The 26,485-nt window shown below is 35.6% G+C and overlaps 1 protein-coding gene across 2 annotated transcripts in view; it reads left to right on the top strand.

Moving 5' to 3' along the window:
* LOC105475984 (eukaryotic translation initiation factor 3 subunit E) overlaps positions 1 to 22,108 on the top strand; it is a 45,125-nt gene extending 23,017 nt beyond the window's left edge. For both annotated transcript variants that reach the window (XM_011731529.2, XM_011731528.2), the window contains exons 8-13: positions 6,385 to 6,511; positions 7,321 to 7,422; positions 9,114 to 9,223; positions 20,324 to 20,426; positions 20,707 to 20,841; positions 21,926 to 22,108. In XM_011731529.2, coding sequence (XP_011729831.2) covers positions 6,385 to 6,511; positions 7,321 to 7,422; positions 9,114 to 9,223; positions 20,324 to 20,426; positions 20,707 to 20,841; positions 21,926 to 21,964 — 616 coding nt within the window. In that variant the 3' untranslated portion in view covers positions 21,965 to 22,108. The remainder of the gene's footprint in view (positions 1 to 6,384; positions 6,512 to 7,320; positions 7,423 to 9,113; positions 9,224 to 20,323; positions 20,427 to 20,706; positions 20,842 to 21,925) is intronic.
* Positions 22,109 to 26,485: the final 4,377 nt, after the last annotated feature.

The following is a 26,485-nucleotide window of genomic DNA, read 5'->3' on the forward strand; positions in this document are numbered from 1 at the left end:
AAAAGTACTTTAGAGATCATGTATATGTTTGTCCTTAAAATTAAAGTTTAGATACCAGTGCAGGTTAAAGTCTCTTACGTCACGTGTATTACCATTTCTGCCATAATTTATTCTGAATCTAAAATGGAGATGATTTACACATTTGAAAAGTGTTGAACTTTTAAATGTAACATAATATATAAGATAAAGTAGCAGGTGTAAGATAGAGCAGTGTTCACAGGCTATCGGAGATGAGGCTTTGCCACTAAATGTAGATGCTGTTAGGAAAAAGAATCCATTTGTAATACAATGCCCTGTTACTCTCCACTTGTAGAAAGAAAGATGCAGTATTTTGTTTTCTAAATAAAAATAATACAAATTTTCTAAGAAATTTCAAGTTTTACTATTAACCAATCCACTATATGATGTGTAGAATTTGTACTGTCAGACTTTTCCTGCTGTTATTTTCCTTATATTTTCTAATTAGTTCCTGGTAAAAAAACTCTTTTTCATGCAGGTATTTTACCTGCTTTAGCTCACTCAAGATGACCTCCAAGGTCCTCATCTGGAAATCTTCTGAAGGTCTACTTAGTGTCCTACCTGTGTTTTTGTTTTTCTCTTTTTAAAGCCTCGCCTTCATGAAATGCACTTCCCTTTCTGTTCTTTCTTGTCCAAAGCCTATCTGTTTTTGAGGTCCAGCTCAGATTTACTTCCTTCGTGAAGTCATTTCAGTGTATTTTGTTTAGCTTGTACTTGATGTTTAATTACTTAAAGCTGTTAAAATAAACAAAACTTATAATAGCTTCATCTCCCCAACTTGTAAGCATACTTACAGACAGAGTTGTCATTTTTCATATTCTTGTAACATACAGTAGATACTTAAGTATTAAAATTTGGCGGTATATTTTATGTTTTGATTATTAAATTTTCTGACTTCCAATTATGAAACACTGTAGAAAAACTCCCATAAAGCTGTACAGTTGGGGAAGAATTGTGCTAGAATGAAAAAATAAACTAAAACATTTTACTTACCTAGCTTGAAATACCACGTCACAACACAAATACTGAGTCTGTTATTTAAAAGAAAAAAAAAATCTAATAAAATTTGATTTCAAAACTATGAGAAGTATAGCCTGCTGTTACACAGCTTAGAATTCAAACTAGTAACATAATAAGTAGTACAAGAGTGTGTCTAATAAGTACATACAGTGGTATTGTACATGCCAAATACTGGAGAAGTTAGAAGCATCCAGTCCTTGAAGATAAAAATTGATCTGTCTTAAATTTGGTTGGACAGAGAGGAGAGATAAGCCAGGGATGTAAAACCAAAGAGCACATTGGTCATTGGTAGACTAACTGTTAACATATATACCTGTGGTTTTGCTCATGTTTGAAACAAATTTATAATTGCTGATCCTTCAAGAATGTGAATTGAGATAACAAAATGATCATCTCTAATCTCCACTCCTATTCCTTCCTCTCCTTATCTATATATAGATGCACACACCTAGATGTATATACACAGGATGGATCACTTTTGCCCTATAAGGTAGGGAGTCTGCCATGTTTCAAAGTCTGGCTGGTCATGGTAGCTCCTCCCTATAATCCCAGCTACTTGGAAGGCTGGGACAGGAAGGTCACTTGAAGCCAGGAGTTTGAAGCCTGCCTGGTAACATGGTGAGACCTATCTCTAGAACATTTTTTTAGAAATTAATTGGGCATTGTGGTTCACTCCTGTGGTCCCAGCTACTTGGGAGGTTGGGGCAGGAGGATGGTTTGAGTCCAGGAGTTAAAGGCTGTAGTGAACTATGACTGTCACACTGCACAATAGCCTAGGAGACAGAGTCAGATTCCATCTCTAAAAAGTAAAAACACCTGGAGCCTGATACTGTATACCAAGGATCTGCAAACTATAGACCATGGGCTAAAATCTGGCCCGTAACCTGTTTTTATATGTCTGGCAGTCTAGAATGGCTTTTATATTTTAATTGGCTAAAAAAATATGAAAAGAATAATAATATATTGTTATGTGAAAATGACATGAAATTTCAATTTTAGTGTTTATAACTTTTTATTGGAAAACAGCCACTTTCTCGCTTTTTCTGTGTGTGTGTGTGTGTGTGTGTGTGTGTGTGTGTGTGTGTGTGTGTGTGTAGTCTGGCTGCTTTTGAACTCTAATTTTAGACTTGGGTAGTTGAGACAGAGATGATATGTTGCACTTTTGCCACTTCATATTCTTCTCAGTTTACTACAAATCCAAGTGATGCCAGTTATACCTGGACAGTGTTTCTCATGCCCCATATTGTCACACTGCAACATTTTATTTATATGTTATCTTATTACCAGTGTATATTTACCCTGTCAAAACAGAGAAGTGAACTTCAAATGTGATTATAAAGCACAGTGGAATGGAGATTTTTATTGTAGGAATTACAAAGCAAAGTACTAAACATTGTAGGTAAGCTAATAATATACATCCACCTCACTGGACTATAATCGCTTATCACAACTGTCACATGTTCTCAAACTGACAGGAAAGCAACTGTCAGAAAAATTGTAAGTTTTAAAAATGGAATATTAGATCCTAGCAGAATTTTTTCACAAAACTGAGTGAAAGTGAGGCTTCAAAGGTAAGTTTCTAGCCCAGAGCAGTGCCTCATGCCCATAGCCCCATCGCTTAGGCTAAGGCAGGAGGATCACTTGAGCCTGGGAGACTGAGTGATGATCATGTCACTGCGCGTCAGGCTAGGTGACAGAATGAGACCCTGCGCTAAAAATTTTTTTTAAAGTTTCTGAGGGGTTCTTTTCTTTCTTTCCTTTCCTTTCTTTTCCTTTCCCTTTTCTTTTCCTGTTCTTTTTCTTTTTCTTTTCATCCTGTCCTGTCCTGTCCTGTCCTGTCCTGTCTGTCCATGTCTTGCTTTGTCACCCAGTCTGGAGTGCAGTGGTGGAATCTTGGTTTACTGCAGCCTCAGCTCACTCACTCCCTGGGCTCAGATGATCCTTCCTCCCAACTCAGCCTCCTGAGTAGCTGGGACTATAGGCTCACACCACTATGCCCAGGCATGAGTAGTACTTTTATTAACCAAGTAAGGAAAGTCATTTACCAGTGGTGATCCAGTTAAAACATGTTTTGATTTTAGCAGCCAGAGAAATCTGTCCAGTGAAATAAACTTGTTTAAAACTATTAACCTTTCAGCGAGAACAGTTGCTCTGAGTTGAGGATATTGAGAGTATGTTGCTCCAGGGAGAGATTGAAACTGCCCCCAACCTGCTAACAAACACTGAATGGCTCTGGAGGTTAACTTTTGCAGCAGACTTGACAATGTTTCTTAGTCTGTTCCACCTAAAATTACAAAAATGTTTATATGTAGAATTTATATTGCAGTAAAGTCATTTCAGTGACAACATGGTATGAATTATAAGTAATAAAAAGCCAACTGCTTTACACATTTTGCGTTCTGTCAGAAATTAAAACACAAAGGGAGACCTTCATTCCTAAATAGGATTGTAGCAGATACATTTCCAAGCTCAAATTAGAGTTGCAGAAAGTTTTAGACCTCATTGCAAGCACAAAGGAAATTTCTGTATTTCAAAATTTGAACTGAAAGTGATTAATTTGCAATATAATGACATACTAAAAGATAACACCAATATAATGGAATTGTACATGTCTTTCTAAATGTGCTCAATTGAAATAATAAACTTGTCAGTTAGTGTTTGATGTCAGCATTTACTAGTGCCTGTGCATGTTTTTACATTTTCTTTTATTTTTTGGAGATGGAGTCTTGCTCTGTCGTCCAGGCTGGAGTGCAGTGGCGCCATCTCAGCTCATTGCAACCTCTGCTTCCCGGGTTCAAGTAATTATCTTGCCTCAGCCTCCCAAGTAGCAGGGATTACATACAGGTGCCTGCCTCCACACGTGGGTAATTTTTGTATTTTTAGTAGTGACGGGGTTTCACCATGTTGGCCAGGCTGAAGTCAAACTCCTGACCTCAAGTGATCCACCCACCTTGGCCTCCCAAAGCGCTGGGATTACAGGCATGAGCCACCATGCCCCGCCTACATTTTCTTTTTTCTTTTCTCTTTTTCTTTTCTTTCTTTCTTTTTTCTTTTTCTTTTTTTTTTTGAGGCGGGGACTTGCTGTGTCACCCAGGTTGGAAGTGCAGTGGTGCAGTTAATAGCTTATTGCAATCTCGACCTCCTGAGCTCAGGTGATCCTCCACCTCAGTTTTTTTTTTTTTGTAGAGACAGGGTTTCACTATGTTGCCCAGACTGGTCTTGAACTCCTGGGCTCAAGCAATCCTCTCACCTTGGCCTCCCAAAGTGTTGGGATTATAGGCATGAGTCATGGCACCTGGCTGTTTTTACATTTTCAAGGATTAAATATGGAAAATCTCATTACAGATTACATTATCAGAAAAACATTTGCAATACTTTTTAATGATATGAACCTCTAAATTTGAAATTAATTGAGCAAAATTATTCCCAGTGAAAGAATTCCATTGGTCTCATTAGTAGACCTATATTTTGGAAATTTGTTTCCTCTCTTTTTATAGAAGTATCTAGCATACTATTCTGAATTTTGCCTCTTGACCACAAAGCCAAAAGTGTTTACTATCTAGTTCTTTACAAAAATTTTGCTGGCTTCTGAAATACACTCACATAAACAAAGAATAGATTTCCCAAATAAGGAATCCTCCAGTAAAAATAATTAAGATGTATATGGTGCAATAGTATAAACTTAGGATAAGTAAAAATAACACGCTATACAACAAACTTATAGAACGATTTGTGTATAAATTGATTTTAGATAAATTTATGATTAGTCTAAATGCGCACTAAAATGACCTACTTCGTCTTGGCGCAGTGGCTCACGCCTGTAATCCCAGCACTTATGACTCAGCAGTTCGAGACCAGCCTGGCCAACATGGCGAAAAGTTAGCCAGGTGTGGTGGTGTGCGCCTGTATTTCCAGCTATTCGGGAGGCTGAGGCAGGAGAATCTCTTGAATCTGGGAAGCGGAGGTTTCAGTGAACTGAGATGGTGCCACTGCACTCCAGCCTGGGAGACAGAGTGAGACTTCGTCTCAAAAAAATAAATAAATAAAAAATAAAATTACTTACTTTAAAACTGATAGTAAGAAAAAACAATCATGCTTTCCTGTGTTTGTACATGAGCTCTCTGGCAAGGGAAGTAATTGTTATAAATGAGCATTGCAATTAAAAAATTTTCATTTGAAACTGGAGCTTAATTTTTCAGATGATGTCATTCAACCAGTTTGTTTTTGGTGTCTTTTCCTAGAACTTATTTATTCTTGAGTGGATATTCTTTTTATACTTTGCCTCATTTAGAGGGCATTCAGGGTGGCTGAGTGGGACTAGATAGTATTAAGTGTTCGATTCTAGGGTCCTCTAAAGAGTTTAAACAACATTTTGTGGGAATTTGTAATAAAATAAAATGCAGATGTATTCATCATTGCCTGATGGAACTTAGAAGATAAGGTATTGAAGCTGGACCTTGAAGGATGGCTAAGATTTAGGCTTTCAGGGTATGCGTTTGGGAGACCAATCTGTGTGGAGTGAACTTGAAGAAAGAGGAAGCTGTCAATGGTAGTGTGATGGGAGATGGAGCTGGATGGGTGATTTGGGGCTTGAATATTCACCTGAGAGAAATGGACTTTATTGACAGATAATTCTGAGATAGGTATAGTGTCTGACACTCAGAGGTGCTAAACTAATATTTATTGGGTAAATAAACAGGGAGCTTTTTGAGGAAATTAAGCAGGAGAAACAAGGGTAAACACCTAATTACAGGGCATTGTCCCATGTTGATCATCACAACAGCAAGATTTGCTAAATATTAGCCAAGACCCTGTTAATGTTTACCTGACGTCTATTCCTTCCTAATTCCTACTGCTACCACTTCAACCAGTGCCTTGTAATATTGTAATATTCCTTCTCCCTATTACTTCCAGTCTTTCATCCTCTGAATTATTGAAATGCCTGATTTTCTGATTAGTATGAGTGCTTTGCACATAGGTTTTCACACATTTTTTTCTAAGAGGTGAATGAAAGTCGTCATTTAGTGCCTTTTGCAACAGACTGATAGCGTGTCAGTGAGCCTCCCAAAATCCTGTTACTCAAAAATAGTAATAGGATAATTAGCCTCTTGATTGAGTCTTCCATCTCACCCCATATTAAAGAAATAGTGGCTGGCATTCTCCTCATTTGGATTCCTGAAACTGGATTCTGTTTTTAAATTTCCTTGGAGGAGATTTTCTTATAATACTCACTATGTATTTGCAGTCTTAGGCTAGTGTAATAGTACAATCTAATGACCTGCTTTGAGAGTTTTCTTTAACTCATCCTGGGTAAGTTATTAAATAACTTTTATGTTTTTTTCTTAGATATCTTAATGCAATTCAGACAATGTGTCCACACATTCTTCGCTATTTGACTACAGCAGTCATAACAAACAAGGATGTTCGGAAACGTCGGCAGGTTCTAAAAGACCTAGTTAAAGTTATTCAGCAGGTAAAACTGAAATATATGTTGTTTTTTTTTAAAGTACCTAAGCTTTAGGTCTAACCTCTTTTTCTAAAGTAAGACTTAGTTCTTAAGGTAAAAATGTTTTTAAAAATAGGTGAGGAATACATGAAGTTTAGAAAAGAGAAGAGCCTCAAATGCGCTTTTGTTTTCCTTAAGTCCAAGATACACAAGTTGGATGTGGTAGGAATGATTATTACTGTCTGCTAGATGAACACTTAATATACATTATGTATATGTGTTTCTCATTGCAAAGAGTGAAGAAAATCTGGAACCTGGAATTGGGGAGTCATTACCTGTATAATTCTAGATGGGTGAACTTTATATACAATACAGTTTCAGTAGACCCCAAATTGGGGAAAAGGTTCAGGCAGCCATGCTGATTGATATTTAGTGAGCTTGTCAGCAAAACCCATAGATTAGAAAAATAACTTAAATATTTATTTAAGAGTTAATTAAATACAAAGAAGTTATTGTCATTCAGTAGGGAGTGAATATCCTTATGCTTGGGAAGTTTATTACTGTTTATTGACTAAGGGAGACTTGGTAGTAGGGGAGTTCGAAAGCTTTCAGAATGCTTCTAGGATGAGACTTTAGAGAACTTGGTTTGAAAGACATTATACGCTTAAGGTGTGGTCTGGAATCAGGATAGGAACAATTGCTTTGAGAAGATGCTAGGTAATTTGGCTAGAAATTAATGGTAAGGAAGGAGAAAACAAGAAGATTGGGATATTCTGGGGCAATCTGCTAAACGGTGTTGAATCAGACTTACCTTGACCATTGACTTATTTTTACAGGAGTCTTACACATATAAAGACCCAATTACAGAATTTGTTGAATGTTTATATGTTAACTTTGACTTCGATGGGGCTCAGAAAAAGCTGAGGGAATGTGAATCAGTAAGTATGAATTTTTACTTATAAACTAACACTGTTCTTAAATTTTTGGATATTGTAATCTTGCACTGTCTTCCTTAAAATAATGAAGTAATTATAACAAATATGTTTATTAATCTTAAAAAGGCCTAAATGGCTCATGTTTATTAACCTTAAAATGACTTAAATGGCTTATGTTTATTAATCTTAAAATGGGAATGTGCTAAAGTGATGACTTTTTAAATGTTGTTGCCATGTGTTTATCTCTTTTGTGAGGGGTGTTTGTTAAAACATTGGGGATAAATTCACAGATATATCCATAATTTCATGTCTTATCTCGAATGAATAAATATTTTTAATATTTCATATGTACGGGCAAGGTCACCTTGAATTGCAGGTAACAACTGTGTTTTTAATTTTGATTCATAGGTGGGCTTATCTTTAGAATATTTCCCATGGTTGTATTTAACATTTGTGATAAACCAGGCAATTCATTGTACTTACGAATTTTATAACGGCAGTGTCTCTTGTTGTTTAGTAGAAATTAAAGTACCTTTAGAACAACTGTGGAAGAGTTAGGTTATAGTTGTTTTGATAATTAGTTACAAGTTTTAAGAAACCAAACTAAGAATTCTAACTGCTAAATGTAGTCGCATTTACCAGATTCACAAGTTACTAGTCATCAGTTTCATCCTTGGAACTAGAATTTTGGCACAAAATGGGCAATTTGTTGACAAAGATCTTATTTCTCTAAGGAAAAAAATGATCATGCAAATATCCATTCACTGATGATTTTCTTTCTTTTTTATTTTTTTTGAGATGGAGTCTCGCTCTGTCACCCAGGCTGGAGTGTAGTGGCGTGATCTCGGCTCACTGCAAGCTCCGCCTCCCAGGTTCACGACATTCTCCTGCCTCAGCGTCCCAAGTAGCTGGGACTATAGGCGCCCGCCACCTCGCCTGGCTAATTTTTTGCATTTTTAATAGAGACGGGGTTTCACCACATTAGCCAGGATGGTCTCGATCTCCTGATCTCGTGATTCTCCCGCCTGGGCCTCCCAAAGTGCTGGGATTACAGGCGTCAGCCACCATGCCCGGCCTCCCTGATGATTTTCAAACATTAGATGGAATAGAAAATTAGAATCCAATATGTTAATATGTTATTATCCATATATGTTAATTGGTGTTTTTTTGTAGTCATATGTTGCATTATTAAGGTAAATATTGGTGTATATTTATTATGCTAAGTGTTTAGGTTTTGCTGTTAAGAGACCTAGAGGGCACTTGGTTGCTGTTTTTGAAATTAAAATATTTTTAATTACACCATCTGTGGAATAGTAGCCACCTTTTGCATTCTTTTCCTTTCTAATTTCTAAGTCTACTTAATATTACAGAAATACTCAGGGCTTTAGTCCATTTATAACTATTTTAAATAGTTGGAAGAGATATATTATCTGCAGAGCATTTATGTAGAATAATGGATAGTACCAAACTTTGTTGTCTGAAGACTATTACTTAAAGTTATCAGAAACATTGCAGTTTTTAGGTCTTTATCTTGTAGTAGTCTTTTACTACTTATTTAAATCATTAAAGATTTGAACACAGTATTCTAGAAAGTGCTGTGATATAAAACTCATGATATTAGAATGGAAAAATAAAGCAGACGAAGTATTTGATTCACATTTCATCATTAATTTTTGTTATATTTGTACATATAGGTGCTTGTGAATGACTTCTTCTTGGTGGCTTGTCTTGAGGATTTCATTGAAAATGCCCGTCTCTTCATATTTGAGACTTTCTGTCGCATCCACCAGTGTATCAGCATTAAGTAAGAACACTGATTTGATTTGGATTTTCTACTTTAAAATTCCTGAAAATTTCCATTTATTGTGAATTTACACTTAATAGAATTCCAGTTAATTGGATTTTTATTTCCCTTTCCTTTCGGAAGAACAATGAAACAATTTAATGAAATTAGTTAAAAGCCTAACTTTTGCTACAGGCTCAAATAGTTTTAGCTTGAGTGGCGTAATTTTTCAAAATACTAAGTTGAAGACAATATATGATTGTCATTTACCTTATTGAAGAGTAAATACTGTTGTACCTTTACATAACGAGAAAAGTGAAGTAAACATTTCTAAAATGGTTTTCAGCAGCAGTACAAAGAAGGAGATACCCACTGAATTGGAAATTCTGTTGAAAGACCACTACATTTGGTAATCCTTTCTGTTTAGTTTGTATGATTTAATTACATATTTGACTTCTCCTATATTAAACTCCTATGACATCTTAAAATGTTGAAAGATGGAAAAATTATGGTGAATTTTAGTTGTAATTTCCTCTGTTTTGTGAGAAAATTTTTGGGTAAAAATTGTGAAATGTACATAACCTATTAGAAATAAATTGTACACATGAGAGTTTGAAAAATGACTAGTACCCTTTGGGCACAGAGAAAGTCAAACATAAATGTCTAAAAACCTACTACTTTAGTGTTTGCTTCTGAGGAATTGTGCATAAAACAAATTCTTTTATGCCATTTGTTTTTGCTTAGCCGTACCTGTTTTGCTTAATTTTAGTGGGCTGTCCATTGAAGTGGTTGTCCAGAGTTAGAAGTATAGTAGAGTCATGGGATTTTTTCCTATGGGAATTGAATCCTTGCCTTCACAGTTTTATTAGCACTTTACTATAGCTTGCAGACAGAATTTTTTAAACCTGATTCTCTTACAAATTACATGAAAATTCCTAATAATGTAATTGGTTGTGAAATAAAGAGGTAGGTATATCATATGTGGGGCTCGGTGGACAGTAGTAACCGAATTCTTGCATTGTTCTTTGTTTTTAAGGTTTGTAAGTAGGGCTTGTGAAAGAGGGATGTTAGTATTTTGGTTTCCTTTATAGAATTTTCTCCATTTCTCATTAGAATATGGTCATTTGGGTGTATTTTGGTCCAGGACTGATGTAACTACTACCCCTGTTGTGGGCCTTTTGAAAGCTGACCCTTTTTTTTTGCATCTTTAGCACCTAGCATACTAACTTTGTAGCACCTAATATGCTTTGTACAGTATAGTGTGAGTATACAATATAAATATTTGTTAAGTAAATTTCTTCTGTTCTTTGTATTAGTGAACTTGGCATTTTTGTCAGTAATAATGCTTGTCTGCTTTGATGTTTGCTTCCAAGGTACTATCAATAAGATTTGTTCTAGCTCTTTTCCTTTAACTCTGCAACCATAGATTCATTATTTTCTTTCTTGGGATTTGGTTTGTTATATTTTAACAGGAACATAGATTAAGTATGTGTCCTCCTTACTGAAGAGAGATGTGCAGCTCAAAGAAGTTAATAGAGTGGGCATGTTTCTATATACCTTTATGTGACATTACCTAAGAATTTTTCAAACTTTTCTTCATGGAGATTTTTATTATTTTCTTAATCTCTGTAGTTTTATGCTAGACAAAAATCTACAAAGCATTTTCAAACTAAAATCCTAGTGGCTTTCCAGAGTCCAAAAATATTTTTTTTTCTAGTAGTAGCATTTTCTTTCACTTTAGTTCTTCAGTTTTTTTTTTTCAATGTTTTACTAAGATGATTAAGAGCACATGGATCAATAATGTGTGTTTTTCTTTTCTTTTTTTTTTTTTTTTTTGGAGACACAGTCCTGCACTGTTGAGTACAGTGGTACGATTTCTGCTCACTGCAACATCTGCCTCCTGGGTTCAAGAGATTCTCATGCCTCAGCCTCCCAAGTAGCTGAGATTACAGGCATGTGCCACCATGCCCAGCTAATTTTTGTACTTTTAGTAGAGATGAGGTTTCACCATGTTGGCCAGGCTTGTGTTGAACTCCTGGCCTCAAGTGATCTGCCTGCCTTGGCCTCCCAGAGTGCTGGGATTACAGGCGTGAGCCACTTGCGCCCAGTGTTTTTTCAAATACTATGGTAGAATTTTCAATCTGAAAGCAATCTTAGGGATCTTATAATCCACAACAGTTACTTTTCAGGTGAAGGACTTTTCAGTAGAATTTTCTGTGGTGATGGAAATGTTTTATATCTGAAAATGTGTTTGTATGTGTTCAGTATGGTATACTTCAAAGATGGCTCACATTTCAAGATCTTGAAGCATGGCTTTCAAATCTGTGTGTGTGTGACAGTGGGACTTATTTTCAAATGCAGTATCATATATATGAATATATGTATTTATTTATTTATTTATTTTATTATTTTTTTGAGATGGAGTGTCGCTCTGGAATATATATATTTATATATGTATATAAGCAGATTAAAGCAGAACCCATTCACCTTGCCTATCTTACAGCTCTGTTCAGCTTCTCTCCTGACTACTAAGACACCTCTTTGGAACACAATTTTACAAAACACTGACTCAGAACAACTGCATTGTTTTGTAGCCAGGAAATTTAAGGCTCAAGGACATTAAACTAGGTCTTGATAGAGCCTACACTAAAGGTGTCTGACATTCATTGTACTGTACCTCACTGTAAATTATTTTATATTGTGAACAACTTATATTTTTAGAAATGTCAGGTTTAGATTAATTTGTCATTTAGTGTATCAGTTGAGCCAGAGGATAAAGTTGAAAACCCTAAGTCAGTTTAACTCTGTGTTTCCGAATCTTTGTAGAGTTTGTTTTATAAACTCCTTGTAGCCACCCTAAACCTTTGAATCAGATTTATTGAGTAGGCTGTGCTATGATTTGCAGCAGGGCTGCTGTACTGTATCTTGAGGGTGGTTATTCCGAAGCACAGCCAGAATCCAAAACCACTGCATTAGGTCACCAATTTTTTAGGCATGTGATTACAGCCTACTAAAGTAATGGAGTGAAAAAATCAATAATTCAATACCTTTATTGTATAATGAATTAAGAAGATAAGTTTCTTCGTGTTTTTAAAGATGCTTTAATGGGTTAGAAAGACAGTGGCTGGACAAAAGAAAATACCATCAGAGTGAACAGGCAGCCTACAGAATGGGAGAAAATTTGTACAATCTACCCATCTGATGAAGGGCTAATATCCAGAATCTGCAAAGAACTTAAACAGATTTACAAGAAAAAATCTAAACAACCCCATCAAAAAGTGGGAAAAGGATATGAACAGACACTTCTCAAAAGAAGACATTTATGCAGCCAACAGACACATGAAAAAATGCTCATCATCACTGGCCATCAGAGAAATGCAAATCAGAACCACAATGAGATATCATGTCACACCAGTTAGAATGGTGATCATTAAAAAGTCAGGAAACAACAGGTGCTAGAGAGGATGTGGAGAAATAGGAACACTTTTCCACTGTTGGTGGAACTGTAAACTAGTTCAACCATTATGGAAGACAGTGTGGTGATACCAGAAATACCATTTGACCCAGCCATCCCATTACTGGGCATATCCCCAAGGATTATAAATCATGCTGCTATAAAGACACATGCACACGTATGCTTATTGTGGCACTGTTTACAATAGCAAAGACTTGGAATCAACCCAAATGTCCATCAGTGATAGACTGGATTAAGAAAATGTGGCACATATACACCGTGGAATACTATGCAGCCATAAAAAAAGGATGATTTCATGTCCTTTGTAGGGACGTGGATTAATCTAGAAACCATTGTTCTGAGCAAACTGTCACAAGGACAGAAAACCAAACACCACATGTTCTCACTCATAGGTGGGAATTGAACAATGAGAACACTTGGACACAGGGTGGGGAACATCACACACCGGGGCCTGTCGTGAGGTTGGGGGAGGAGGGAGGGATAGCATTAGGAGATACACCTAATGTAAACGACAAGTTAACAGGTGCAGCACACCAACATGGCACATGTATACATATGTAACAGACCTGCACGTTGTACACATGTACCTTAGAACTTAAAATATGATTTAAAAAAAAAAAGAGAAGAAAGACAGTGGTTGGAAATAATAAGTATTTATGTTGGGATTTTATAAATACAGCAAACATTTTAATTTGGACTTCAAGGATTTGTAATCCGTGATAATGACCAACAGAGCTAAAAACTACCTTTAAACAATATACAGGAAAAAAAATACTTTTAATCTAGAGGTTTTAAACCTAGTTGTACATTGAAATCATCTGGAGAAGTAAAACAACAAGAATTTAAGCTTAAAAATAATAGATTTCCTGCTTTTATCCCAGACCTTCTGAATCGAAATCTCTATGATGTAGGCATTGAGAATCTGGGATTAAAGCTTCTCAGGTGATTCTTTTGCAGTCAGCCTTGGGGAATCATTGCTGTAAATGAGTGATTTGATAGTACTGACAGCATATTAGAATCAAATGGGAAACTGTAAAAAGTAATAAACAGAAATACTAGATGACTGAGCCTAACCATTAAAATCATTTTCTGGAGGCAGACCCCAGAGACTGTTTTGAAAAAGGTCCTCTAAGTGACTTTGATGCAAGATCTGGCTTAAAAAAAAAAAATGTTAAACTGTTTATTTCGAGATGATTATGTATCAGTTGTACGAAATGATAAAAAGACCCCCTGTGTCCTTTACTCAGTTTCTCCCATTAGTAACATCTTGCAAAACCACAGTAAAATATAGCAGCCAAGATGTTGATGTTGATACATGCAAAATATAGAATATTTCTATCACAAGGATCCTTCAAGGCGCTCTTTTATAGTGGTACCCCCTTCCCTGCCACCCTCTCCTTAATTTCTGGCAACTACTCATTTGTTCTCCATTTCTGTATTTTTATTACTTCGAGAATAAGCAAAACTTTCCTAAACGTTAGTGTTCAGCTTCCTAAACAGCAAATATGCTATGTATCATGATTAAGGTATAATTAATTAATAGCGACCTACCTAGTAGTACAACTCTCCAAAGAAAACATTACAGATGTTAATGAGTGCCTCTTTTGGCCAAACACAGGGTAGAAAGTAGTGAGTACTCTTTCAAAGAGCTTAAAACCAGAGGAAGAAGCAGATATTAAATAAGTGGACAAATATAAAATTACAAATTATTGGAAATATTTGTAATTTGGGGAAATTTCAAAATTTCATACGTGAAATTACACATTATTAAAAATATGTCCATATCAGTCTCTCTAGTCACTCTGCATTGGAGAACAATGGGAAGAAAATTAGATAGGGTCAGTGAATCCTGATAACTCTCTACATGGAATATCTTTAAGGCCCAAACTAGACTTTTTTCCACTGAATACTAACTATGGCAAATTATTCCATTCACTAGTTTATGCTGGCTTGTTTTTGCCTCTAATTAGTTTAAAGTTATTTGATGTTCTGTCTTTTGAGGGAGGGGAAAGGATATCTTCTTTTTCTTCCACCAAAGGACACATTTCAAATGCTGAAAATAGTATTATAAAACCTGTAATTGTTTATTAAATAACTCTTTCCATTTGTAATTTGGAACATTCTCTGTTAATAGATTTCCTGACTAAATGCCTCTAAGCACATGTGATAGCTTTATAAAAATGTATATTAAAAATGTTTTATATGTTTCTATACAACCTTATTGATCTGTGTAGGATAAGCTACAAATCTGTTTACCATAAAGTATGCAACATCTGTCAAAAAAGATTACTGTGTTGGGGTTTAATTTAGTATAGCTGAATTGTTTTATCAGCTACGGTATGTGTCTGAATTTTAAAAGCTGTTGTAAAATAATTCTTGGACCAGTTTTCAATTGTAGATTAAAACAAAGTATGGAAGTAATATTTTGAATGTGTATGATAAACATGTTGGAGCATACATTAATATAATTTCCCATTGGGGGTTACTTTAAGTTTTGAAGTTATTCTACTTTGCTTATTTTATTAAGTTATATTTTAGGTCTTAATATTTTTCTTAAAGTTCTTATAACCACATAATAATTTACATTTAGAATGTAAATGTATGGAGATAGTTTCAAAGGCCATTATCATTGCATTTCTGCATTATCAATAAGGTTCAGTTATTTATAAGATTATAAAGAGATATTGGAAAGTTCAGTGAGAATTTTCAGTTTTCACATAAGGATTTAGCATTTCTCAGTTTTCTCCTGTTTTCTTTGTCCTGTTTCCTCCCAATCATACAGTTAAACATAGTTTACACTTAACACTGATTCTTTAATTAGTTGTCTTAAACTAATTAGAGAAGACTTGGAGTACTTTTCTTTGGATATGCTGACTAGTTGGCCAGCAGACTTCAGTGAAAACTAGACCAGAGGTTTCTGTATTCGAATGGTTAAATCAACAGTATTTTGAAATAAATTGTGCCTATCAGATAAAATTTGGAAAGCCAGGTTATTCAAAGAGGTAATTAATAAGACAGGTGAAATATAGGACCTCCAGGTCCTTACTTTTCCAAGTCTTTGTTAAGATGAGAGGGTGGCGGAAAATGGTGACTGTGAGAGGGTTCAGAAAAGGAAGACCATTTAAATGATTAGGCACTGAAAACCTGACAGAAAATCTAGAGTTGATACAACCCTAATCGGTTCCCTAAATTAAGACTTATATATCTTGTGTCCTTAAGTGGGATCTCTGGTATATTTTTACTTCCTGGAAACAAGATATTTCATTTTGTGCTAGAAGCATGAACATGTTTAATTAAATTGAACTGAGAATGAAAGATTTTTTTTTGCTTTGTCTTTTGAAATAGCACTTAAGAATTCTGTGCATATCTTATTTAACATATTCGATATTGTGTTTTGTGTGTGTGTCGGTGGAGCAGCAGAGCTAGTTAGGTTAAAGATATTTATAAGGGATTTACAGAACATATTTAACTATCTACCTTAAGCTGCCTACAGACAAGATTGAGATTTTTAGTGTAATCTAAATAATCTAGAAATATGAGAGTGTTTAAAATCTGGATTGGACTAGATATTTTTCTCAGAAATTCTGCATTTTGATGGATTTTGTCTTTTAGTTTATTGACAAATTGAATTATTTTCAATAACATGAGGTAGCATATTCTGGGATAGGTTAAGCCAACTTTTTGTCTTTTTAAAAATGGTTTTATTTCTCTGTAGCCACTAGACCACCAGGGACAGCTTTTTATCTTCTGAGCTTTGATAGGATATTACACTTTTATTTTAAAATCTGTACTATTCTGCATAAAATTGCTAGATTGGAAAAGAATTGTAGACCTTGATGATTTCTATTAGTCCTTTTTTTCCTTTTTTTTTTTTCTTTGCTTTTTGTAGAGACAGGGTCTTGCTATGTTGCCCAAGCTGGTCTCAAATTCCTGGGCTCAAGCAGTCCTCCTTCCTCGGCCTCCCAAAGTGCTGGGATTACAGTCTTGTTAATCATTTGGTTTCTTTTACTGTGTGCATTTTCATGTTACTTAAAACAAACTAGATTATTTCCACATTCTTTAATTCAGTCACAGTGGTCATCGGTAGCTTAGATAAACTGAGATACCATCAATAATTTACTAGTATTCCTTGGGCCTTATTTTAGGTTTTTCTTTGACTTGATTCACTTCGAAAAGTAAAGATCAACAAATAAAAGATCAACAAGCACAGTGTAAACAAAGATCCACAAAGTAAGATATGGCTTAGAGCATGCAGGCATTTATGGATCTTGATGCCTGATGCAAAATTAACACCAGCTATATTGGAATGAGACTTAGAATATGGATGTAAAGAAAGAGAGAGGGATAGAGAATTCTAGTTAGTTATTACATAAGATGGAATTTTATTTTATAGAAGCACAGAATCTTGTTCTGTCACCAAAGCTGAAGTACAGTGGTGTAATCGTAGCTTACTGCAGTCTCAAACTACTGGGCTCAAATGTTACTCAGACCTTAGCCTCTCAAGTATCTGGGACTGTAGGTGCAGGCTACCGTGCCTATGTGTGTGTGTGTGTGTCCCACTATGCACGTGTGTGTGAGTCCCACTATGTGTGTGCACACGTGTGCACAGAATCTCGCTTCGTTTTTCAGACTGATCTCAAACTTCTGGCCTCAGCCTCCCAAAGTGTTGGGACTATAAGTATGAGCCACCACATCCAGCCTACAGTGAAATTTTCGTTCTATGGTCTTAAAAATCTAAGATTAAATAGCATTTCCTTAGGTAAGCTGTTCCCCAAATCTCCAGATTAGAACTGGTAGACCTTTTTGGATTTCACATACATAGCTCCTTCCACTTTTTCTTTTTTCTTTCTTTTTCTTTTTTTTTTTTTTTGACACGGAGGTCTCACTTTGTTGCCCATGCTGGAGTGCAATGATGCCATCTCAGCTCACTGTAACCTCTGCCTCCCAAGATCAAGCGATGTTCAAGTCAAGACCCCCTTGACTTAAACTCTGTAAAGGCTGGCAACAGAGGATGTTTTGCCAACAGCATCTAACACGGTTTATATTTTGTTGAGTGAATGTCAATGAAGGAAAAGGATTGGTTTGGTTTGGCTGGAATGTTATATTTATGAAGGAGAATAATGGGAACTTGGAAAGTTAAAAGTGTTGAAAGGAATATGGAAATAAACTGGGTAGTCTCCCTTTATCCAAGGGGATATGTTCCAAGAGCCCCAGAGGATGCTTGAAACTGCAGGTGGTACCAAACCCAATACATACTAGGTTTTTCCCTGTGCACATGTAACTATGATAAAGTTTAATTTATAAGTTGAGCACAGTAAAAGATTAACAACAATAATAATGAATTTGTAACAAGATGCTAGCATCACTACTCTTGTACTTTGGGGCCATTACTAGGTAAAATAATGGTTCCTTGAACATAAGCACTGTGATATCAGGGCGCTTGATCTGATAGCTGGGATAGCTACTATGTAACTGATGGGCAGGTAGCGTATACAGTGTTGATATGCCGGACAAAGGGATGATTCAAGTCCTGGGTGAGGCATTAGGACAATACAGGATATCATCATGCTATCCCGAACAGTGTACAATTTAAAGCTTATCAATTGCTTATTTCTGGAGTTTTCTATTTAATATTTTCAGACTGGAATTGACTGCTGATAACAGAAAACACAGAAAGTGGAACTACAGATAAGTGGGAACTACTGTAGTTGGGTTGTAGAACTAACCTGCCAGCTATGTAAGATAGATGGAAGAGACTCAAGAGGTAAAGTAGTTAGAAAACTAAGAAATAGTAATGGAGCCTGAACTAGGGTAGTGACTAGAATGGGAATCAATCAGACAGTAGATATTTATTGTGTCCTGTGTACGAGGCATTGTGCTGCTAATTGGTAGACATAACGGCAAGGAACGAGGAGGATACGGTGCTTGCACTTTGGTTACATGTATACAGTCTACCTTGGAGACAGATATTCGGTAAAACAACTATAGCAAAAATAGGTGCTATGAAAGCACCCAACTGATGTATCACAGTTGGGAGAGGTGTCTTAGAAGGCTTATGAGGGTCTTATTTTAGCTGAGACCTGATAGCTTCCATGAGGATTAAAGACAGTGTATAAACACACATATATACATGCATGTATACTACATACTCTTAAGTATTTTACATGCATATGTAGGTACTCTTCCATCAGCTGAACTGACTTAACCTACTTACTAAGACTGGTGTGTTTTTAATTCTGATAAATTAAGCACTGCAGTGGCCCTCTTCAACCTGATCATAAAATTGGAAAAATACAAAATGCAGATTGATATCAAATAGTATTTTAGATCAAGATCTTCATGTTCTGGTGCACTCCCTCCATCTCTTTTATCTGAAATTCAGTGTCTGTATATATAGACATATACACACACACACTATATATATAGTATATAGCTCCAGAGAGTGCCCCCACAGTTTATAGCGCAAACATACACAATGCCCCTCAGTTTTATTTATGTTTTTCCTGAGATTATACTTATTACTGATGCTCCTTATAGTAGGTTTACTTTTTAAAAAATTTTATTTCAATAGCTTTTGGGGTACATGTGGGTTTTTTTTGTTGCATGGATGAATAATATAGTGGTGAATTCTGAGATTTTAGCTCATAGCTTAGCTCCCACTTATAAATGAGAACATAAGATTTTTGGTTTTCCACTCCTGCATTATTTCACTTAGAATAATGGCCTCCAGTTTCATCCAAGTTGCTGCAAAAGACATTATTTTCTTCCTTTTAGTGGCTGAGTAGTATTCCATGGTTTATATATACCAGATTTACTTTATCCACTCATTAGCTGACGGGCACTTAGGTTGGTTCCTAAGTGAACTGTGAATTGTGCTGCTATAAATATATCTGTGCAAGTGTCTTTTTCATATGTCTTCTTTATACAAAGAAAGCTTTATACAAAGGTTTCCTTTGTATAACCATTATATAGTTGTCCCTTGGTATCCTTGGGAGACTGGTTTTAGGACCCTCCTGGCTGCCAAAATTCAGATTCTCAAGTGTCTTAAATGAAATGGGGTGATATTTTCATATAACCTACGCTTATTATCCCATATACTTTCAGTCATCTCTGGGTTACTGTTAAAAATGTAAATGCTATGTAAATAGGTGTTATACTGTGTTGGTTTTTTCATTTGTATTATTTTTGTATTCTTTTTTATTGTTTGTTTTTTCCCAAATATTTTCTATCCATGGTTTGCTGAATCTGAGGATGTGGGACCTGTGGATATGGAGGGCTGACTTTTAATATACCCTGATATAGAGGGAACATCATAAAACCTTTTTCTCGCTTAGATCGTTACTTGTTGAGCAGCTGGTAAATATAAAGTACTGTTCTAGAAGCTGAAGGATTTCCATAAATGCAGAATGTTACCCTACCCTCAAGGATTTTACAGTCCAGTTGGTGAATGGAATAGGTCGTGCGTAGTACAAGTCAATAGGCACAAACACATGAACAAATCAGACAGTAGGGGTCATGGTATATAAGAGAAAGGTGATCCAGAAATACCAAAAAGTCTCTGTGCAGAGTATGAGTCAACACTGTGTACATAAAACTAAGTTTTTAGGCCCAGTTAATTAACATTGCTGTTTTTACTTTTTCATTAGCATGTTGGCAGATAAATTGAACATGACTCCAGAAGAAGCTGAAAGGTGGATTGTAAATTTGATTAGAAATGCAAGACTGGATGCCAAGATTGATTCTAAATTAGTGAGTATTATGTTAGCTATGCTACATACTATCAGTTCTTGATTATACTTTTGGGAATTCTTAACTAGGACATTTTATTACCTCCTTTAATAATTTATTTTGTTTTAATGTAAAACATTTCTTTGAAGGCAACAAAAGCCTCCTATTTTTTTTCTTGGTAAATATTGTCATCTCTATATAGTGCATTAAAATATGTGCAAAGGTTATGTCATGCTTATTACTCACCTGAGAAACTCTGTCATTTACATTATAGGATCAGTTTCCCTGTGTTTCCTTTTAGGGTCATGTGGTTATGGGTAACAATGCAGTCTCACCCTATCAGCAAGTGATTGAAAAGACCAAAAGCCTTTCTTTTAGAAGCCAGATGTTGGCCATGAATATTGAGAAGAAACTTAATCAGAATAGCAGGTCAGAGGTAAGAACTACACATTTTCTATTCTGTCTGGGATTTAGCAACCGTGTAATTGTTACATGAAGTTTGGAAGTGTATTGATATGAGTTGTAGCTGATTTTGTTTTTCTCTTTAAAGATATGAACATTTCAAGAAATAACTAAACAAATGAATTTTTTCTTAGATGCATTATTATGTTCCTAGTTTATTATAAGTATTTTTCTTTTGCTTTGACTCTTCAAAAAGAAATTGTGTTCCTAGTTTATTATAACTATTTTCTTTTGCTTTGACTCTTCCTGTGTGACTTCATTAACTCATTTCCTCAGGGTTTTCAACACATCATTTTGATACTGGCAGATGATAACTTACATGTGTAGCCCTCTTTCAAGTGTTCGAAATGTGTATTCCTTCTAAATCTAAAGAAATAGTTCTGTAAAAATGTTGATCTTATTATATGTATTAGTGCTGATCTTATACAAATGTCATTATCTTTCATCTGATATTCACATCAAAAATTAATCTCCCATTTTGGGAGATTAATTCTGCATGTTAGCAATTGAAGAAACTTGAATGGCCTTATAATTTTGGAATCCTAAACTATGTTGTTTACACATTATGATTATGTGTAACTGGAGGGTAGGAAGTCATTAGGAAACAGTTGTGGGATATGCAGAAACCCTATTTGATTGAAGTTTTAGGAACAAATTTGTGTCCGTGGAATAGTCCTTTAGTTCAAAAGGGAAGGATGCATTAGAATTTGAATTGCATATTTTAACCAAGTTTAGAATAACTGAGCCTAGAAAATAACTTTCATATGATGTTTTTTTCTGTATGCTTCAGGATTAATTTGTGTTGTTTATTGTTCCAGTATTAATGATACCGTTATTGCTATACATTTTAATTGACCATATACTATACCAGATAATAATTTTGATGTTTGTTTTGTCCTAAGTGGGACATCTGACATCTAGTAATTGCAGGAGTTAAGATCTTAGAATGGTTTGGCAAGAGTAGTGCTAAAGTAAATGCTGTATCACTTTCTTGTATGTTAGTTTTTTTCCGAAAGTATTTTCTTTTCACTCTGTTGATTTCTTTTTGCATATTTTAGGCTCCTAATTGGGCAACTCAAGATTCTGGCTTCTACTGAAGAACCATAAAGAAAAGATGAAAAAAGAAAAGAAAAGAAAGATGAAATAATAAAACTATTATATAAAGGGTGACTTACATTTTGGAAACAACATATTGAGTATACATTTTGAAGAATTGGAATAAAATTGACTGATTCATTTTATCTTGCTGTCAATTTTCTTGCATGTGCAAGTTTGTGTTTTTTTAACTTTCTTTTTTGGAATAATTACATTCGGAGGAAGTTGCAAAATTAGTACAGAGAAGTCCATGTAGGGTGAACCCTATTTCCGTCAATTTTTTCACTTTATGTTACTGTGGTACAGTATCAAAACCAGGATGTTGACATTGGTACAGTATGTGCGTGAATGGCTCCCTATCATTTTATCATGTGTAGATTTGTGTAACCATCACTGCAACCAAGATAGAGAACTATCATCATAATCTCCCTCATGCTACGTTTTTGTAAGCCATACCTACTCCCAACCAGCTCTAACCCTAGGAACCACTAATCTGTTCCTCACCACTATATTTTGTCATTATGAGAATGTTATATAAATGGAATTACATAATACACAGCCTTTGAGATAAGCTTTTTTCATTCATCACAATGCTCTTGAGAGCCATTCAAAGAGCATGGAGACCTCCCAATACTAAACTTAGCATGGGGGTCTACAAACTTTTTTTGTGAAAGGCCAGATATTAAATCTTAGGCTTTGCAGACCATATGTTCTCTGTTTTAGCTATTCAACTCTGTCATGTAGCACAAAAGCAGCCTTTGTATGTAAATGAATGCTTATGGCTATGTTCCAGTAAAACTATTTACAAAAACAGGCCAAGGGCCAGATTTGTTTCACCTGCTGTGGTTTCCAACCCTTGGCTTGGGGTATTGGTACTTCTAAGCTTTAGTCTTTAAGGGTGCTGAAACTAGGAAGATTATTGGTTAGGATAAGCCAAGTGCTATTTTTTTTATTCATCTGTAACCAGTAGTGTGAAGATGCCAAGTATAGGGCAGGAAAAAATACATACAGAAATATAAAGAATTCTTGGTAGTACAAAATGGTCAAGGATCATGGAGAAAATACCAAAGTGTTGCATCAGTAACAAGGTAGAACAGTAACAAGATAGACCCTTTATATATGTAGCAGCTAATTCCATGAATTAAAAGTTCTTTATCAAATAGATCCATAGTTATTATACAGAACTATATAAAATGGCATATATTACTCAGGCTATGTAGAATTGAGAAAAATGTTCTCAGTTGAGAAGGAAGGTAACAAGACTTCCATGTTTCCTTCTTCACCAGTAACCAAAGGGCCAAAAGTTCCTACATGGAGACATCATTAATCACTGTTTAAGACTGTAGCTGAACCAAGCCACATTAATAGCTAACAAAGATTTCTGGATGCTTACATAGCTCAGCAGCTAAAAACAATTATTAAATATGCCCGTGGACTAGTAAAAGCCCCAGGTAGGAAAAATAGGAAGCCAATAATAAGTATTTACCGTGTGTCATAGGAAGCCAGTAGTAAGTATTTACCATGTGTCAGGCATTTTCATGTCCTCTGGTTCTCTAAATAAACTAACCTAAGGAGAAGGAAGGGAATCTTAACATCTGAATGCCTTGCTTATGCCTGGAAATACTAAAATTTAGGTGGTATTATTTATATGTTATTGATGAGGAACCATACTCAGATGGCTGCCTAAAGCTGGAGTCCCCAGCCCCTGGGCTGTGGACTGCTACCAGTCTGTGGCAGCATTCGATTCTCAGGAGCATGAACCCTAGTGTGAACTGAGAGCATGAGAGGGATCTAGGTTGCGCATTCCTTATGAGAATCTAATGTGGCCTACCCCCGATTTGTGGAAAAATTGTCTTCCACGAAACCGTTGCCTGGTGCCAAAATGGTTGGGGACTCTTGGCTTAAGGTAATACCTAGTGCCAGTTAAAGTAAGGAAAAGACTCTCCAGTTATGTCACACTAACCTTCCTTACATCATTCATTGTTGCTTTATAATTAGAAATTGCAAAGAGTTAAGGGATACATATTTAGTAGGTTGTGTGAACAGGTCTTGATCCACCAAACTCTAGCTGTCTCAGCACCATTATCTTCCAATAAGAGCAAAGGGTACTCTTTTTCTATGGGTATAATCATTGGATACTAGTGGCCCCTTACACGCAAAACCTATTGGAACATAACTCTGAAGAACATCTCTTTGATTTTTCTTTTTTCTATTTATACTCTGCTCCCTCAAGATTAGTATATGAATAATTAATGCTCACTTCTACCACTTGTTTTCTTTTCACATGTTGCCATCAACTTGAAAGATGATGCCACTATGGATTACTATTATCAATTAGAAAAAAACTATATACAACTAATGGCCATTTTTGCACATTACCAATACTTGCTCATCTTGAAAACCCATTTTTGAAGTTTGCATAATAAAAGTTGCTTGATTTGGGGCTTAACCTTAAGTTTTGATAACAGGCTATTCCAGTAAAGTATTGAGCACCAAATAAGTACTCATTTTCTTGTGCTCTTTTTTTTTCCTTTTCTTGCCATTCAGTAGATAGTACATCCTCCTATGTGTTAGCAGCTTTTATAAACACATCAAAGAACACCATTCATGAAACTTAGGTTAAAATGTTGCTTTGAGTCCTTTAAAATTTTTTCTATGCATTCATAAACATATGTGTTTGTGCTTTAATATGAACTATACAAGAGTATTTGTAAATGTCCAGTTTACAGGAAAAAACAAAAACATACCATGCATTTATCCAGTACCAATGCTTCGTACCTGCTACTGAGCTTAAGAAATAGAATGGTCCTAGTAATTGGTCCTGTGGGCCCCTCAGTAATTGTATTTTCTTCTTTGTCCCTAAAAAGTGAACACTACCATAACTTTTGTGTTAATTTCCTTGTTTTTATTGTTTTATTACACAGCATACACACATATAGACCATATATACACACAGTTGACCCTTGAACAACATGGGTTAAGGACACCTATTCACCAATAACCCAAAAGTCAAAAATTATTACATGGAGACACATAGAGTCAAAAGTCCATGTATAACTTACAACTTCCCCAAAACTAATAGCTTAGTGATAAACAGTTGATTGATTAACAAATATTTAGTATATTATATACTGTATTTTTACAATAAAGTAATCTATAGAAAAGAGTGTTATGAGGATATAAGGAAGAGAAAATATACTCAACATTGATTAGGTAAAAATGGGTCATCGTTATAAAGGTCTTCATCCTTGTCTTCACATTGAGTAGGCTGAGGAGGGGGTTGGTCTTGCAGTCTCATGGGTAGCAGGGCAGGAAGTGGAGGAGGTGGAAGTGGAGGCATGAGGCAGGCACACCTGCACATTTAAGGAAACACTAATTCGACGTTTTTGCTTTTTCATTTTTCTCAAAATATTTGTATATGATACTTATCCTTTTTTCACCATTTGTGTAGTTTGTAGTGCCTGTATCAGAAGGGTCTATGCCATGAAAGAAATCGAAAGCAATCTTGAATAATCAGAACCCTTCTGTCAGATACCTAACGTCGATTTGTGTTCTGGCACTGTTGCTTCTGCATTGTCTTATCATCTGGCACTGGTTCAGAAACACATCTCCATCGAGTCGTGTTTTGTTAATTCCTGTAGTATGGTGTCTGTTAGCTCTTGAATTTCTCCAAGATCTGTATCTTGAAACCCTCCATCCCCCACTTTTTTTGCCATATGCATAACCTCTTTCATGATTTCCTTTATTGGTTCTGTTGTAAATCCTGTGAAGTTTTGCCCTACATCTGGACACAGTTTTCTGCAGCAGGAATTCATTGATTTATTGTTTTGGGCATGATGGCTTTCACGGCTTTTGTTGTTGTTGTTGTTGTTGTTGTTGTTGTTGTTGTTGTTGTTAGAACAATGTATCTTCAGTGGTGTAATCCTTCCAGACATTCGTCATGTTCTCTCCATCTGGGTTGGCTTCCACAGCATTGACAATTCTTTCCATAGAGTACCATGTGCATTGAGGCTTAAAGGTCCTTATTACCCCCTGTTTGAGAGGCTCAAATAGATATAATGTGTTTGGGGGTAAGTAGACCACTTGAACACCTTTAGTGTTGAACTTACAGACTTCTGGTTGGCCAGGGGATTGTCCAATATCAAAAAAACCTAAAAGTCAGTCTCTTACTGGCAAGGTACTTCCTGAATTCAGCGAAAAAGCACTAATGGAACCAATCCAGAAAAAGGGTTAAAGTTGTCCAGTCTTTCTTGTACAACCAAAACACTGGCAACTGTTGTTTATCTTTTCCCTTCAAGCTCAGGGGTTAGCAGGTATATTGAAAAGGGCAGTCCTGATCATGACTGCTTGTGCATAAGGCAGTAGAGTTAGCCTATTTCTTACTGCCTTAAATCCTAGTGCTCACTTCTCTTTCTTATAAATAAGTGTACTTTTTCCCAGAATAGGGCAGTTTTGTCTGCAATTAAAAACTTGTTCATGCAGATATCCGTTCTCTTCAGTGATTTCCTTAGTGTCTGGGAACT

Source organism: Macaca nemestrina, chromosome 8 (assembly GCF_043159975.1).
Source record: "Macaca nemestrina isolate mMacNem1 chromosome 8, mMacNem.hap1, whole genome shotgun sequence".
Taxonomy (NCBI): domain Eukaryota; kingdom Metazoa; phylum Chordata; class Mammalia; order Primates; family Cercopithecidae; genus Macaca; species Macaca nemestrina.